This window comes from Bos indicus x Bos taurus, chromosome 10, assembly GCF_003369695.1.
Source record: "Bos indicus x Bos taurus breed Angus x Brahman F1 hybrid chromosome 10, Bos_hybrid_MaternalHap_v2.0, whole genome shotgun sequence".
NCBI classification, from domain to species: domain Eukaryota; kingdom Metazoa; phylum Chordata; class Mammalia; order Artiodactyla; family Bovidae; genus Bos; species Bos indicus x Bos taurus.
The window spans coordinates 19,182,138-19,201,097 of record NC_040085.1 but is presented as its reverse complement, the minus strand read 5'-3'; the positions used below and the strand labels follow the sequence as shown (position 1 = coordinate 19,201,097).

The window sequence follows — 18,960 nt, the reverse complement described above, 5'->3', positions numbered from 1 at the left end:
CCCTGATCCTTCTCAAAGTCTAATAAGTAAGACTCAATGTCAGCCTTACAGCTGGAAGACTCCGAAAAGTACTTTTGTGCAGTCTGGGAACTCACAGTGCTTGAGGTAATGGAAAAAGCTGTACAAAAAATATTTTATTCCTGTTATAATTTCATAAAAACATAGATATTGGAATAGATTCTAAAAGTCAGAAGGACTGATTTGTTATTGTTTGATCTTGAAGTAACTTATTTACAGGAAAACCTAACTAGAGCCCTAGAACCCAGTAAACAAGAGATATACTAACTATTTGAATAAGATTGCCTTTCACCAAGAAAGCTGAAGGTCTATGAGCTTCTTAAAAGAGTCATTAGACTATGGATGGAGGACAGTAGGCATAGGCTAAGTGATGACCAGTAAATAGATTATAAGAAGGGTTCATGGCATATACTATATTATGTTTTAAATGGGCTGGTAAAGTTATTCTGCTGAATAATTACCAATGCATGTCAACTTGTTTATTCTTCTGTTCTGCTCAACTCAAACCTTTTATGAGGATTGTGTTTTTCAGGCCCCTTTCAGATATGCATAGGTCATTAGTGACCAGGTAATTCATGACCAGAGAAAGACAAGTAGACAAAATAAAGGTTTGTGGTGATTCAGACTTTTTCTCATCTGTGCACAGACCACGTGGTCTATAAACATGACGACTCCTACTTCCTGTTAGGGGGAGCCACACAGGTACTGGGTACTATGTATTTGGCCTGCCAGGCATTCAAAGACATTGAACTCTCAGCTTGAGGCAGAACTGAGCACATTTGTGCAGGGGAATCCATGCCTCATGCCACTCTCTAGTCTGCTCTGGGTGTTCCTGGCCATCACCTTCTCTGGTAGGGATGCTTCCAATCATGGGTGTGAGTGTCTGGGGTGAAAGGCCTGCACACAGACACATGGTGCTTCACAGGGACTTGGGGAGGAAAGGAGGGTTGGGGAAAAGCATATTTATTATGATTTCAATTTGGGTTTTCTTTGGGTCTCAAATTAGTCTAATGGCTACATTATTTTGTTCACTACTTCAGCTCAGTTTTCTGATTTTTTTCCACAGGGTCTGGTGTGGCCCAGAAAGTTACTCAAGACCAGCCATACGTAACCAGTCAAATAGGGCAATCTGTCATTCTGAACTGTTGGTATGAAGTAAGTTGGAGTGGGTACACGCACTACCTTTATTGGTACAAGCAGCTTCCCAGTGGAGAGATGACTTTCCTTATTCGTCAGGAATCTTCTGGCCCAAATGCAAGGAACGGCCGCTACTCTGTAAACTTTCAGAAAGCACAGAACTCCATCAGCCTCACCATTTCAGCCTTACAGCTGGAAGACTCTGCAAAGTACTTTTGTGCAGTCTGGGAACTCACAGTGCTTGAAGTAATGAGAAAAGCTGTACAAAAACCCCAGAGCTTAATAAGAGAGAGCCCCCCTGCTGCAGAACCCCAGCTGAAATGCACACCTGCAGACCTCAGACAAGAAATGGTAGTCCTGTGGTTGCTTCATCTGTGGTCTAGATTAGAGGATTTAATTTTAAACAAAAACTCCTTCCATGTCATTTGGAAACAGGTGTCCAGAGTAACTTTCTACTAATACATTCTCGGTCTTGAATTTTTGACTTTCAAACAATCATACGGAACATGCATTGTCTAAAGTTGAATACTTGCCCCATAATACATCATACTGGCAGCTTCACCTAAAGACCCTCACATGACAAACATGGGTCTAGTCATAGTTATCTGGAATCATCATGAAAATCATTTCCTTAGTCCTTTGCTCTTAGACTTTGTGTCACTGAAGTTACAATCAGAAAAGCAGAACCACTAATGGTGTCGAATAGGAGATTAGTTATCGAGATTAGAACTCAGCCAATTGCTAGAGCTGGAGGAGTCTATAACAAAGCTGTTATCTTTGTATCTGGTGTTGAGACTGAATTCACTGTTATCCAGCAAGAGTAACATTTGAGGGAAAGTTGGGTGTAGACAAAATCATGGACGAACTGTGATTCATAAGGACATACTAGAACCATGAGGATAACAGAACCTGCATAACACACTAAAACTTGTCTCTCACCTCCTTTAGTGTCTCACAAGAACGAGTGACCTTGAGGAGAAGAGTGTCACCTGCTGTTATGCTACATGCATACTTGGCCCAGGACGAACAGAAGATTTGGAGATCTGGTGGGAAGTGGAAGAGTTGTGTGTCATCAATAAGATGATGTAGTTGATCAGCAGCAACGTGTGTGAGTTGCCACAGTGCCTGGAGCCCTGTACCAACCAGCAGAATATAAAAATATGGCTACTTCATGACAAGTACCTTCCAAATAGATTTTTAGATAGTTAGGTTGGGGCAGTACAAAGTTACTGCAATAGCTTAACTATTTAATTGATTTGTTAACTAGCCATCCATCAGTACCTCTTTTAACAACACAACTTTGTCATAAAGTCAACAGGAAAACTATTCTTCCTGCTGATATGATGCAATAATTCCTCATTCAACCAATATAAGTTAACTCCCTCCTGCAAAGATTATACCAAGTTCATTTATCCATTTTTTGGGTGATGTTCTTTCCTCTTCTAGCTGAATCACATTCTTGAATTGAATCCTGTATCTTAATAACTGAGATACAATGAGATATAAGATTAACTTAAATTAGCACATTTTATTGGAGAAGGCAATGGCACCCCACTCCAGCACTCTTGCCTGGAAAATCCCACGGACAGAGGTATCTAGTAGTCTGCAGTCCATGGGGTCGCTAAGAGTCGGACATGACTGAGCCACTTCACTTTCACTTTTCACTTTCATGCATTGGAGAAGGACATGGCAACCCACTCAGTGTTCTTGCCTGGAGAATCCCAGGGACCGGGGAGTCTGGTGGGCTGCCGTCTATGGCGTCGCACAGAGTCAGACATGACTGAAGTGATTTAGCAGCAGCAGCAGCACATTTTATGTTACTACAGGCAAGCAAATGAGACAGGGGATTTAAAAATAATTAATGTATACGTATCAATAACCTGAGATATGCAGATGACACCACCCTTATGGAAGAAAGTGAAGAAGAACTAAAAAGCCTCTTGATGAAGGTGAAAGAGGAGAGTGAAAAAGTTGGCTTAAAGTTCAACATTCAGAAAACGAAGATCATGGCATCTGGTCCCATCACTTCATGGGAAACAGATGGGGATACAGTGGAAACACTGTCAGACTTTATTTTTGGGGGCTCCAAAATCACTGCAGATGGTGATTGCAGCCATGAAATTAAAAGACGCTTATTCCTTGGAAGGGAAGTTATGACCAACATAGATAGCATATTGAAAAGCAGAGACATTACTTTGCCAACAAAGGTCCGTCTAGTCAAGGCTATGGTTTTTCTATTGGTCATGTATGGATGTGAGAGTTGGACTGTGAAGAAAGCTGAATGCAGAAGAATTGGTGCTTTTGAACTGTGGTGTTGGAGAAGACTCTTGGGAGTCCCTTGGACTGCAAGGAGATCCAACCAGTCCATTCTGAAGGAGGTCAGCCCTGGGATTTGGGCCACCTCATGGGAAGAGTTGACTCATTGGAAAAGACTCTGATGCTGGGAGGGACTGGGGTCAGGAGGAGAAGAGGACGACAGAGGATGAGGTGGCTGGATGGCATCACTGACTCGATAGCCGTGAGTCTGGGTGAACTCCGGGAGTTGGTGATGGACAGGGAGGCCTGGTGTGCTGTGATTCATGGGGTCGCAAAAGTCAGACATGACTGAGCAACTGAACTGAATGTATACGTGAATATATTCATATCAAAATGAAAAAAACATTAATAACATTTTTTTTGTTACTGCAAATGACCACATAATTGTAGCTGGTATTTATAACTACTTCCATTATGCATTCCATAACCTATTTGCTTATATATAGGAAGCACCTCCACTCACTGCTGTATTGAATTCCTCTACAACAAGCACCTTATTCAGGAGCAATGTTATGTAAAATGTCATAAAGATGAATAAGGAATTCTGCAAGAGGGCCATCGTGGTTTTGGCAGAAGTTTGCAAGACATTGAAGAAGAATCCCAGGGTCTATTTAAGTGGAAATAATCTTGCCAATACTCATGGAAGATTGATATATTGTATTCTGGCAAACATCATTTGAATGATACCTGTTTTCTTATCAGAAGCAATAGCAGTCACCAAAAGAAAGCAGTTGTACAGTTCTTAAAGAAAACAAACAAAAGTTTCAAGCTAGCTTCTTATGAACATGAAAGTGTATTTTTAAATAGTCTTTATTAAAAAAATAACTGCCAAGAAGGTAGAAAGTCAATTCCAGACTGGTAGACCATATTTGCAATGGATATTTCTAAAAAAGAACTCAAGTGCAGGATATATGAAAAGCTCATAAATCAAAAAGAAAATAGTTAAACAGAATGGAAAAATCTTGGCGATCCAATTTAGAAATGTTATATACAATAGCCAGTAAACATACAAAAATGACCTTGATTTTATTATTCATTAGGGAAATCAAAATAATACCTACCTCCTCTGGGTGTTCCTTTAATGTCTTTTCTGCACTCTGAGTATCAATGCATCAGTGTAGCTAGTAGATATAACCCTAAAAGTATAGAGAAGAGTAATGGGGCTCCAGGAAAATAAGTGATTAAGCATCTTTCTAGAAACTCCCATCACTGACCTGATATGGAGGGGAAAAAAAGGAGTAGAAGGTTACAGAGCTGGACATTGAAGGAAAGGTAGGTTTTAGTAGAAAAAAGAAAGTTGATATTTACTATGCTTATTATATTTCAGGCAATGTAGGATGCATTTCAGATTCTTTATCTAATTTAAATATCAAAACTATGATTTTATTGTTCCCAAGATTTTAATCTGTGAGAAATGTGACATAACTTTTCTAACTGTGATAAGCATCTCTAATTTTTATTGCCAGGCAGTGTGTAACATCTTACAGGGCTCCTGAAGAGAAAGACTTGGACTATGGAGAATCACTTGATGCCAGAGTGGCTGGATGTCTTAATGGTGGTGACATTATTGGTTAAAACTGGAAATTAAAGGGAACCAGGAAAGAAGATGCCAAACCATAGATACAATTGCCCCAGGATCAGTATATGAGGAAATCATCCACTAACCAGTTAACAGTGCTGAATGCTTTGTTCTTGTTCAGTCGCTCAGTCGTGCCTGACTCTGCGACCCCATGGACTGCAGAATGCCAGGCTTCACTGTCTTGCACTGTTTCCCGGAGCTTACTCAAACTCATGTCCATTGAGTCGGTGATGCCATCCAACCATCTCATCTTCTGTTGTCCTCTTCTCCTCCTGCCTTCAATCTTTCCGAGCATCAGAGTCTTTTTCAGTGAGTTGTCTCTTTGCATCAGGTGGCCAAAGTACTGGAGCTTCAGCTTCAGAATCAGTCCTTCCAATGAATATTCAGCTGAATTCTTTAGCAAGTTTCTTATGCAATAGTGTCCTAGGAAGAATAAGTGGCTCAGAGAAAGAAGAGATATTATTACTTAAACACTTTAAACATGTTTCTATATCAATACCTGTGTCCCTTGCCTTTGCTCTCTCTACTGTAACGCTATTACCCAAAACACCTACTTAGTGTATCTCTGAACTTCCCTTACATCTTTACCAGAATGTCACCCCTTGGTGAAAGCTTTATCTAAATGTTTCTATCTTCCCTCCTAGAGAATCAGGTTCCAGCACAGTGGATGCAGCAAGCATGAAAGCTGAAGCACTGCCACCTGGTGTACCACTTGAACATTTTGTGGGGCCTACACCAGCCTCCTTGCTCCCCTCAGTGATCGTGGGTCAAATTGTGCAGAAGCCTAGTCACCATAGGAGCTGCCATTGCTGAAGCAATTAGTAAACTTTGCAATGCAGAAAACAGGAGTGAGGGGATTCAGGAGAACTGGCTGCTTTTTAATCTTTTGCCTGCCAGATGTGAACTTTATTGACTTCAAATGACAAATTGAACCTAGAGAGTAATAAGCCACCTTGGACAAAAAGTTTGGAATTGTTGCACAAGGTGGGAGTTTTTTCCTCTGGTAAGTGAATTTTGTCTACTGCTCTGTCTTTCTTGTAGTATAGAAATATGATGAGAAGTGGGAGCAGGACTCAATAGTGGGAAAAAACCAATCATAGCAAACATGACTTTGTATATTTATTTAATATTATAATATTAGTAATACACCCAATCTCTCAACATAGCACTCTAATGAACAAACTTCCCGTTAACAGTAAGAACATGATAGATTATATACTTTTGTGCTGTGTTAGCAGAACACAACAACTTAGGTTATATTTCCAGATCTGCCACTCATTAGTTGAGTGACCTTGGGAAAGTGACTTAATAATTTTTATGCTTCAGAATTCTATTTTACTAGCTGCAGGAATGCCACGGCTGTTGGAAATATACCTACTTTGTTCTGCATATATATCCTCAAGTGGATCTGAAAGTGAAACAGTCTGTTTAATTTTGATAATTAATAGAGATACAGTCATGCCCTTTTAAATAGCCCTATTAGAATAAACATACTGTCTATGGCAGATGGGTACCAGAGTGTAATGAAGCACATACACGTTCAGTAAACATCAAGGTCAGGTCAGCTTATCTCTTGTATAGCACCCACATCCATTTCCTCATTTCTAAACTCTTTTGCTACTCTTCTAATTCAGCCATTCGGTACATCTTTCTTGTATAACTGCAGGTACCTCTTAGGTTTCTTCCTGGCTCTCAACTCCTTGAACATAACTTATACATGACCTGGAGTAACAGGCAAATTTGGCCTTGGAGTACAGAATGAAGCAGGGCAAAGGCTAATAGAGTTCTGCCAAGAGAACGCACTGCTCAGAGCAAACACCCTCTTCCAACAACCCAAGAGAATACTCTACACATGGATATCACCAGATGGTCGACACCAAAATCAGATTGATTATATTCTTTGCAGCCAAAGATGGAGAAGCTCTATACAGTCAGCAAAAACACGACCAGGAGCTGACTGTGGCTCAGATCATGAACACCTTATTGCCAAATTCAGACTGAAATTGAAGAAAGTAGAGAAAACTACTAGACCATTCAGGTATGACCTAAATCAAATCCCTTATGACTATACAGTGGAAGTGACAAATAGATTTAAGGGACTAGATCTGATAGACAGAGTTCTTGATGAACTATGTATGGAAGTTAGTGACATTGTACAGGAGACAGGAAGCAAGACCATCCTCAAGAAAAAGAAATGCAAAAAAGCAAAATGGCTATCTGAAGAGGCATTAAAAATAGCTGTGAAAAGAAGAGAAGTGAAAAGCAAAGGAGAAAAGTAAAGATATATCCATTTGAATGCAGAGTTCCAAAGAATAGCAAGGAGAGATAAGAAAGCCTTCCTCAGTGATCAGTGCAAAGAAATAGAGGAAAACAACAGAATGGGAAAGACTAGAGATCTCTTTAAGAAAACTAGAGATACCAAGGGAACATTTCATGCAAAGATGGGCATAATAAAGGACAGAAATGGTAGGGACTTAACAGAAGCACAACATATTAAGAAGAGGTGGTAAGAATACACAGAAGAATAATCATGATAATCATGATGGTGTGATCACTCACCTAGATCCAGACATCTTGGAATGTGAAGTCAAGTGGGCCATAGGAAGCATTACTATGAACAAAGCTAGTAGAGGTGATGGAATACCAGTTAAGCTATTTCAAATCCTGACAGATGATGTTGTGAAAGTGTTGCACTCAATATGCCAGCAAATTTGGAAAACTCAACAGTGGCCACAGGACTGGAAAAGGTCAGTTTTCATTCCAATCCCAAAGAAAGGCAATACCAAAGAATGCTCAACCTACCACACAGTTGCACTCATCTCACACACTAGTAAAGTAATGTTCAAAATTCTCCAAGCCAGGCTTCAGCAGTATGTGAACCGTGAACTTACAGATGTTCAAGCTGGTTTTAGAAAAGGCAGAGGAACCAGAGATCAAATTGCCAACATCTGCTGGATCATGGAAAAAGCAAGAGAGTTCCAGAAAAACATCTATTTCTGCTTTATTGACTATGCCAAAGCCTTTGACTGTGTGGATCACAATAAACTGTGGAAAATTCTGAAAGAGATGGGAATACCAGACCACCTGACTGGCCTCTTGAGAAATCTGTATGCAGGTCAGGAAGCAACAGTTAGAACTGGACATGGAACAACAGACTGGTTCCAAATAGGAAAAGGAGTACGTCAAGGCTGTATATTGTCACCTTGCTTATTTAACTTCTATGCAGAGTACATCATGAGAAATGCTGGGTTGGAAGAAGCACAAGCTGGAATCAAGATTGCTGGGAGAAATATCAATAACCTCAGATATGCAGATGACACCACCCTTATGGCAGAAAGTGAAGAACTAAAAAGCCTCTTGATGAAAGTGAAAGAGGAGAGTGGTAAAGTTGGCCTAAAGCTCAACATTCAGAAAACTAAGATCATGGCATCTGGTCCCATCACTTCATGGGAAATAGATGGGGAAACAGTGGAAACAGTGGGTGACTTTATTTTTCTGGGCTCCAAAATCACTGCAGATGGTGATTGCAGCCATGAAATTAAGAGACAGTTACTCCTTGGAAGGAAAGTTATGACCAACCTAGACAGCATATTCAAAAGCAGAGACATTACTTTGCCAACAAAGGTCCATCTAGTCAAGGTTATGGTTTTTCCAGTGGTCATGTGTGAATGTGAAAGTTGGACTATGAAGAAAGCTGAGTGCCGTAGAATTGATGCTTTTGAACTGTGGTGTTGGAGAAGACTCTTTAGAGTCCCTTAGACTGTGAGGAGATCCAACCAGTCCATCCTAAAGGAGATCAGTCCTGGGTGTTCATTGGAAGAACTGATGTTGAATCTGAAATTCCAATACTTTGGCCACCTGATGGGAAGAGCAGACTCATTTGAAAAGACCCTGATGCTGGGAAACATTGAGGGCAGGAGGAGAAGGGGACAGCAGAGGATGAGATGGTTGGATGGCATCTCAGACTCGATGGACATGGGTTTGGTTGGACTCCAGGAGTTGGTGATGGACAGGGAGGCCTGGCATGCTGCAGTTCATAGGGCAGCAAAGAGTTGACATGACTGAGCGACTGAACTGAACTGAACTGAACATGACCATAAAGTTATTATAAAATGTATATGTAATCATATCACTTCCTGTTCATCTTTGGGTAATTAGGAACCATTAGAAGATATAAAGATAAAATTCTATATTAAGATATAAAGACAACGTACAGTTTTCCCCTAAATTACTTCTAGTTTTGTCATTCCCCCTTTTCCACCACATACTCCCTAATGTACATCAACCACTTTAAAATTCTAACCAATTATAGACATATTAAGCTCTTTCCTAAATCAGGGACTTTACAGATGCTATCCTCTTTGGCTAGAATGAATTTTTCATGTAATTGTGAAAATGAACATCTGTATTAATTATTCATGGTCAGTTCAGGCAGCATTATTTGTTTCTTATCTAAAATCTCATAGGATAATAATTGTAACAGTTTATTATAAATATTCTTCTATCTGGTCCTCTTTTAAAATTGCTTTGACAAGAATATTAGCGAATAAAGGCTATCTTATACATGTATTCTGCAGAGTCATTTTCCTACTAAGCATGTTGAGATCACTTTTTATCCATAAATCAAAGCAAAGCTAGGTCTCTTTCTCTTAATTTAGCAAATTTCTATTTCTCATCCCAAGATCCAGAGATCATATACAGTAAATATGATGGTGTGAGTTGGGAAAGGGGAACCTTCTCCAGTGGGTGACTATTCTGTCTTGGCTTGCATCCTTCTGTGTGAACTGCAGCAGGGCTCGTGATCTGCACGAAGATCAGGGAACTTTAAAAGCAACCCCAAGTGCTCTCCAGACCCCTTACTCTTTTAGGATCGGGTAGAAGCCTTCATTAACATAGCATTGCTAGATTTGTCTTCATTTTGGTGTCCAAATTCCACATGCCTGAGAAGAAAATGTTGTCCCAACAGTGTGCATTTCAAAAAACTTTGTTATCTCATGGTATTTTCATTTTCCAGCCATCCTAAACTTGCTTCCCTCTCTGCTTCCATATTATGCAGTAATTCAGATTCAGATTCACTTTTGACCTTGAAAGAAATGTTAAGATTTCTGTCATTCATATATTTTCATGACAATTCTTCAAAGACATTAAAAACCCTATAGTGGGATGGAAAGCGGGTTCCCAAATGATATGCCCGCATCCTAATCCCAGAAACTGTGAATGTGACTGTTGGGAGGTGCAGTGCAAAATAGCCTTGAAGGAGAAGGTCCTCGGGGAAATGGCGAAGGGCCAGAAGTACCCAGGCATTGTGTACTGATAGCTGAAAAACATTTCCTGCCTTTGGCTATGCTCGGCACCAAAATTTAGCGATTAAACATTAAAGACGTTGCTTGAGAAAATGGGTCATGGATAAACACATGGGTCGTTAAGAACGCGCTGGTCCTTAAAGTATCTTTTACTGATTATATCTTAGCCTTGTATGTGCTCTGCTGGCCGTATGCTCAAAGCTCTTTGTTCCTTGCTCCTATAAAAAGGCTTGACTACAGAAATAAAGTTGTCAGTCCTTGCAGAGACTGTCCGAGTGTTGTTCTTTCAGGTTCGCTGTTTCCAAGTCCTGGGGAAGAAAATTCCCACAGGTGGCGCCTGAACAGGGACTTGATAGGAAGACTGAACAAAGCCGCGAGCCCTGCAGAAAGAGGTAAGCAGGCTGGGACAACATAGCAGTAAGATTCCTTTCTTTCTATAATGCATCACTTTTTTAAACAAAATGGGTTAATATTTCAAGAGATCAGTTGAACAACTGCTATCGTATTTTACTGGAACATAATCCGTGGTTCCCAGAGGAGGGGATGCTCGATCTAGACATATGGAAAAGGGTTAAGAATACTGTTTTGCGAACATATCGGCAAGGAGTCCGTGTTCCCCCTCAATGGTGGGTTACATGGTCACTCATACGGGCTGTCATAGAAAAAATTGAAGGGCATAATGTTGATTTGGAAGAAGAGACTGTTCGGTCTTTACATGAAAACGAGCTTGAGGAACAAGATATGCAAGGTGCTTTGAAATATAATAATGTTATGCTCAATCAGACACAATCCCTGGAAAAACAGCTTGGAGACGTATGTATACAGGATGTGTCGAAGCCGAAACCACTTAGAGCAGAGGTCATTTCATTCAACGGACAGCCCAAATCTGAGGTTTTCCCTTCTGCTCTGTCTGTAACAGCAGTTGCTAACTTTGCTCATACTAACCCTTTCACTCCTCCTTGGGAGATGCCTGCTTGCGCTTTTGCTTTCCCAATACAGTTTGATCAACCTGCCCAAGGCCAGAATGCTTAGGCTGGTTTAGATTTTGGTATGTTGTCTAGCTTTAAGAAAGCATACACTCTGTATGGACCTGCTTCTCCTTACTGTGTAGAATTCCTCAGATCATTGGATGCCATATGATTTTTTTCAAGTAGCAAAGATGGTTCTAAATCCTCAACAATTACTTCAGTGGCAAATGTGGATTGGTGATGAGGCCTGACAAATGATGATTGACCAGCAATCTTGTGGTAACCCTGCCAATTTAACTTATGATATAGTCACTGGAACAGGAGCCATGGCCCATATGACTGCGCAATTAGCTAATATTACCCCTCAGATGTTGTATTTCATTAAAGAAATTTCTTGCAGAGCTTGGGAAAAGGTTGATAGTGTTAACTCTGATGGTTCATTTGTCAAAATTACCCAAGGACATGACAAGGAATATTCCCAATTTATAGGAAAATTAAAGGATGCCATCAAAAAATCTACCAAAGTTGAAACCTTACAAAATATTATTTTAAAACAACTTGCCTTTGAAAATGCTAATGAAGAATGTCAATCCGTGCTTAGACCAATTCGAGAAACCGGTTCTCTTATGGAATATTTGAAAGCTTGTAGAGATATCGGATCTATGTCCCATAGAGCAAAATTAGTGGCACTAGAAACTTTTAATGTGCAAAAGGCTGCCAATGCTAAATGTTTTAACTGCGGGAAGGCTGGCCATATGAAAAAACAATGCCGCATGCCAGTACAAACAGCTAAAAACAATACTACTTCTAATACAAAAAAGACCCTCAGGAGTTTGCCCAAAATGTAAAAAGGGATTCCATTGGTTGAATGAATGTCATTCCAAATTCGATAAGGATGGAAATGCATTAACTACAGAGGCAAAACAAACACAACAGGGAAACTAATAAAGGGGCTATCCTCTAGCCCCACTACAAAAGGAGGACCCCACATTATGACACTACAAGCAGCCACATCTAAGAGTGCTTGCATTGATATACCTAGTCCTTATGACATGGAGTTAATAGAATTATACAATCCTTATAAAATCCCCATTGGATATTACGGTCCAATCCCATTCGGAACAATGGGACTAATTTTGGTACATAGCAGTTGTACCATGAAAGGTTTAGTAGTGCTGACTGGAGTTGTGGATGAAGATTATGAAGGAGAGATACATGTCATGGTGAATGTCGTAAAATTAGGAGATGTATACTTACAAAAAGGGGAGCGCTTTGCACAATTATTACTTTTGCCATATGTCAGACCATTGAGGGCATCTGATAAAATTAGGCAGGGGGGTTTTGGTAGCACCAATCTTACTGCCGCACTATCTACCTTATTAAAGGAACATCAAAAGCCTATGCTTACTCTAAAGATACGGGGAAGAAATTTCACAGGTATGTTGGATACAGGAGCTGACATTTCCATTATTAGAATTGAAGAATAGCCCCTTGAATGGGGTAAGACTGTGGCTCCTTCCAGACTGTTAGGGGGTAGGTGAAGCTGATGCTACACAAACTTTCGTGAGTGCATCCTATTTACAAGCTTATGGTCCTGATCAAATTGTAGCTTACATCAAACCATATATTACCAGTATCCCTATTAATTTGTGGGTAAGGGATTTTCTCAAACAAATGAAAGCCACAATTTCTCTAAATGAGCCTTTTTGATGGGGGCCATTGAGTTAACACCACTGCTTCTCTACTAGGAATCTGATGCCCCAGTATGGACACCTCAGTGGCCCCTGACTAAAGAAAAGTTGGCAGCTCTCACACAATTAGTAAATGAGCAACTACAGAAAAATCATATAGAGCCTTCATTTTCCTCATGGAACTCTACCATTTTTGTAAGAAATAAGAAATCAGGAAAATGGAGAATGCTGATAACATTTAAGAAATGTTATCTTAAATGTTGATAACATTTAAGAAATGTTATCTTAAATGTTGATAACATTTAAGAAATGTTAATAATACTATGATTCCTATGGGGCCCTTACAACCTGGTTTGCCCTCCCCTTCCATGGTGCCAAAAGGATGGTCTGTAATTATTATTGATTTACAAGACTGCTTTTTTACTATACCTTTGCATCCTAAAGATAAAAAAAAAAACATTTTGCTCTTTTAGTTCCTTCTATAAATCACATGGCTCCTGTTAAAAGATTTCAATGGAAGGTTTTACCTCAGGGAATGATGAACTCTCCTACCATTTGCCAATATCTGACATATGTTTTATTAGAATCCATTAGAGATAAATATCCTACTGCTTTCATAATTCATTATATGGATGATATACTCCTCTCCATGGAATCTGAACTCTGTTTACAACAGTTATATGACGAAGTCACTACCACTCTTCAAAATCATGGCCTGCTTGTTGCACCAGGTAAGATTCAATTGAAAGTACCCTTTAATTACTTAGGACATGTTATGGAAGAGTCTAAGATAAAACCTCAAAAAACTCAAATCTCTGTGCATTCTCTATGCACATTAAATGATTTTCAAAAATTGATAGGCGATATTAATTGGCTTCGGCCATCTATTGGCATTCTCACCTATGCATTACAAAATTTATTTAAAATTTTAGAGGAACTTCCTGACTCTAATAGTCCTAGACAGCTAACAAAAGAAGCGGAAGAAGAATTAAAATTTGTTGAAAAACACATTCAACAATCTTTCTCAACTTGGCTGGATCATACCCAACTGGTCTATTTATATATACTCCCCACCAAACATTCACCTACTGCAATCATAGCTCAAAACAGCCCGATAGAATGGGTATATCTACATACTAAACAGTCAAAGAAAATTGTATCATACATTGAGAAAATAGGGCAACTAATTGTATTAGGAAGGAGCCGTGTACAAACCTTAACTGGATTTGATCCATATGCAGTACATGTCCCCTTGACAAAAAAGGAATTACAAATTGCCTTACAGTATAACATGACCATGCAAATAGCATTAAGTTATTTTCAGAACATTATCTCATTCCATTTGCCGAGAGGAAAATTGTGGGACTTCCTACAATTTACTAAATTTGTAGTAACTAATATCATTGCCTCCCAGCCTATTTCAAATGCACCTACCTATTTCATTGATGGCAACAAGAAAGGCATAGCTGGGATTGTCGGCTCTGATATCAAAGAGAATTTACCCTCTACCTATTCTTCAGTACAAAGAGTTGAATTGTATGCTTTATATGCTCTTTTGTCTCTTCAGCCATTATCTTTCAATGTATATATTGATTCCAAATACCTTGCTTCGCTTTTCCCCAATTTTGTTACCGCCTTTTTATACAACCTAGATGATGAATTATATATTCTCTTTTCAAGGACTCAAGCCTTAATTCGATCACTTACGGAACCTTTCTTCACTGCACATATACATGCTCATTCAGGTTTACCTGGCCCCCTGGCAGCAGGAAATGGTACTGTTGATAGGTTCATAGCTCCTGTCTTTACGTCTGCTATTGATGAACACACTAATCTTCATACCAATGCTAAAAGATTGCATTCTAAATACCATATTCCCCTCACTGAAGCGAGACATATCATTAAATCCTGTGACGTCTGTGCTCCTCTGCACTTACGTATCACAGTTTCGGGAGTTAATCCTTGTGGGCAACAGCCTAACTCCCTTTGGCCATCTGACTTCATTCATTGCTCCTTAGGAAAGTTCTCTTTGCTTCTTGTCTCAGTTGATAAATTTTCAGGTTTTATATGGGCAGTGCCTGTCTCTTCAGAATCCAGCAAACACGCCATTTCTGCGCTTTTACTCACCTTCCCTGTTATGGGGATACCTTTGGTCTTAAAAACAGATAATGGACCTATATTTACCTGTCACTCGTTTCGTTCATTTCTTATGGAATGGAATATAACACACATCACGGGGATACCCTATAATCCCCAGGGTCAAGCAATTATCGAAAGAGCCCATTGTACTCTTAAAACTCATTTATTAAAACAGAAAGGGGGAATATGGAAGAGAAGATACACTTCTTATCCTACAAACCTGCAAGTGTTATTATCTTTAACTCTTTATTCCTTAAATTTTTTAAAATTTAATAAAAGATAGTTCTGATACTCTTGCAGACAGACATTTTGCAGAGGAAAAAAGTAAGAAACTGTTAGAAGTCAACACACCAATATGGTATAAACAGTTTAATCAATGGTTGCCAGGAATCTTACGACTCCTAGGCAAAGGTTATGGTCTTGTCATTGCAGATGGAGAAGAAATCTGGGTTCCACTTCGCCATGTCCATTACCGAAAAGGACCCTGAGACCGGACTTGCCCAACAGGTGATGCAGCTGATGCGAAGGGTCTCATCAATGACCATAGAGGAGCCAAACAGAAAATGTCAACGTCTGAACCCCTACCCGACATGGGCTCAGGTGAAAAACATGACTCGTCAGGCTGAACAAACACTGAAGGTTACTAGAACTCCCATGACTCCAGATAAGCTGTTTCTGGCAATGCTAGCTGTTCTCTCTTGTTCTTCTGGGATAAGTGCGGAATGTGTTTACCTAATCCACCCTTGTTATCCATAGTGGATTGGGTTGACAAGGCCCCTATGGTATTTACCAGTGACAACCTGCACTTCCCAGCTCCATGGTCGACACAAAGACCAGTTCATGAAGAAGATGAAGGAAGAAAAATAAACATTTCTATTGGATTCAAAACCTTACCCATATGTTTCAGATCTCACCCTTTATGCATGATCATATTCCAACAATGGTGGGCTTACTCAGCACACAATGTTTCTGCCTATCGTATAGGAATGTTTGCAACCGCATCCTTCCTGCTAAATGGCTCTGAGAGGCATTATCCTGGACAAATAGTTAACTATACTAATTCACTCTTCCGGCCTGAAGAACCAATATGTGATGCTGTATCATGGAGAAGGAAGCAATCGATTCAATCTCTATATTGGTCAGATTGTCAGAGACAGTTTGGGAAAATCTCTATCATTCAGCAAAATCAATCTATATTTAAATTCATTGACTGGGGGCCCCACGGATTGTTTGTGAACTGCTCTGAGGAACAAGAAAAGAACCATAACTGTTCCTGGTATAATAAGTCCAATGTGTGGGGATTTCATAAGACCAATACTAGCTTTTGGACTCATAAGGACATACTGTTAAATTGGTATAATGGGGAATTGTCTCCACCTCCACCCAGAGTAATAGTCCCTATCGTGGGACCTGAGCAATGGCATGTGTGGAAGATTCCTGCTGCACTGGAGCGCTTTGCCAGTGTGTATGGGACTGCGAAAGTCTTAAAACCTCAAAACTATACCTTTTTATATAATAGTACAGGTTATATCCAATCTTGTGTGCACCTTCCATACATGTTTATTGTAGGTAACTTTGATATAGATCTTTCTGCTAAGATTGTTAATTGTATAGCCTGTGCCTTGTATACGTGTTTAAACCATACTATTTCATATCATAATGTCAACATTGAAATAGTCAAGCAGAGATCTGAATTGTGGCTTCCTGTTAACCTGACAGAACCATGGACCGACTCTGTATTTCTCTCAGTTTTACTCAAAAATGGCTTAAGGAGGTCAAAGCACATAATAGGATGGATTATTGCTGGCATCCTTAGTCTAATATCTATTGTTACAGTAGGAATCCTGGTATTGCACTACACAATTCTATACAGAATCATGATTTTATAACTTCTTGGCACAAAGATTCCCATGGTCTCTGGACTTGACAAGCTCAAATAGTTCAGCAATTGCAAACACGAATTAATACTGCTGCTGCTAAGTCGCTTCAGTCGTGTCCAACTCTGTGCAACCCCATAGACAGCAGCCCACCAGGCTCCCCTGTCCCTGGGGTCCTCCAAGCAAGAACACTGGAGTGGGTTGCTATTTCCTTCTCCAATGCAGGAAAGTGAAAAGTAGAAGTGAAGTCGCTCAGTCGTGTCTGACTCTTAGAGACCCCATGGACTGCAGCCTACCAGGCTCCTCCATCCATGGGATTTTCCAGGCAAGAGTACTGGAGTGGGGTGCCATTGCCTTCTCCGAATGAATTTCAAACAGTGGTAATTAATATAGGAGATCAAGTACACCAACTTATTTTCCAAACACATATACATTGTCACTGAAATTTTACTTCTTTCTGTCTGACTAACATGCCCTATAATGGCACTGAGTATCCTTGGGATAAAGTTAAAGCACATTTGCAGGATCTCACGGATAACTACAGTTTGGACATCAACCTTCTAAAATGACAAATTGCTAATTTTCAAGTTAAAATACCTAAGGAATTATACAGCACCCAATTTTATGATACTTTAACCAAAACATTATCCTCTCTGGATCCCAGGACTTTGTTTTCAGGAGGCAACCTTTTATGTATGTATTAATTGCTCTGCTTTTTCTGTCATTGTTTGTAGGATACAGATGTCTCTACTCAAAACTCCTTGCCTCCCACAATGGGGTCCAACTAGCAGCTGCCATGCTTAAACTAAAAACAAAAGGAGGATATGTTGGGAGGCACAGTGCAAAATAGCCTTGAAGGAGAAGGTCCTCCGGGAAATGGCAAAGGGCCAGAAGTTTACCCAGGCATTGTGTACTGATAGCTGAAAAACATTTCCTGCCTTTGGCTATGCTCAGCACCAAAATTTAGCGATTAAAGACGTTGCTTGAGAAAATGGGTCATGGATAAACACATGGGTCGTTAAGAACATGCTAGTCCTTAAAGTATCTTTTACTGATTATATCTTAGCCTTGTACCTGCTCTGCTGGCCGTATGCTCAAAGCTCTTTGTTCCTTGCTCCTATAAAAAGGCTTGACTACAGAAATAAAGTTGTCAGTCCTTGCAGAGACTGTCCAAGTGTTGTTCTTTTAGGTTCGCCTTTTCCAAGTCCCGGGGAAGAAAATTCCCACAGTGACTTCTTTGGACAAAGAGACTTTGTAAAAGTAAACAAAGTTAAGGATAAAAAGATAAGGTCATCCTGGACTATTCAGGTAGGGCCTAAATCCAGTGACATTTTTTCTTTTAAGAAACACACAGGTGAGAAAGCCTTGTGAGGTCTTCTCGATGGAGTATGAGGTTGGAGGTATACAGTCACAAATGAAGGAACACTTGGAGTCACCTAAAGCTAGAAGAAGCACTGAAGAACTCCCTTCTAGAACATTTGGAAGGAGTATGTTTCTGTTGACACTTGTCTCAGACTTCTGGCCTCCAGATTGGTTTAGTAACTAAAACTCTTGCAGCCCCGTGGACTGTAGCCCACCAGGCTCCTCTGTCCATGGGATTTTCCAGGCAAGAATACTGAGTGGGTTGCCATTTCCTTATCCAGGGAATCTTCCCAACCCTGAGATGGAACCCAGGCCTCCTGCACTGCAGACAGATTCTTTACCAACTGAGATACCAAGGAAGCCCTTCCAGATTGTAAGGGAACAACTTTTTTTTTTTTTTTTTAAGAGCCGTCAAATCTGTGATAAATTGTTATGACAGAACTGGAGTTTTAACACAATTTTCCAAAAACAACATTTCTAAATAGTTACAAGCAACTCCAGGTTAAAGTCATGGAAGGGTGTTTTTAAACTGATCTTTGGAATATTTTGAGTTCAAGCTCTCACACATGC

At 39.9% G+C, this 18,960-nt stretch overlaps 1 gene segment (V, D, J or C); it reads left to right on the top strand.

Annotated features, from left to right (window-relative positions):
- Positions 1-762: 762 nt before the first annotated feature.
- Positions 763-16,018, top strand: LOC113899571. The segment is given in 4 exon segments: positions 763-869; positions 1,085-1,401; positions 15,584-15,751; positions 15,908-16,018. Coding segments are annotated over 4 exon segments (645 nt in total).
- Positions 16,019-18,960: the final 2,942 nt, after the last annotated feature.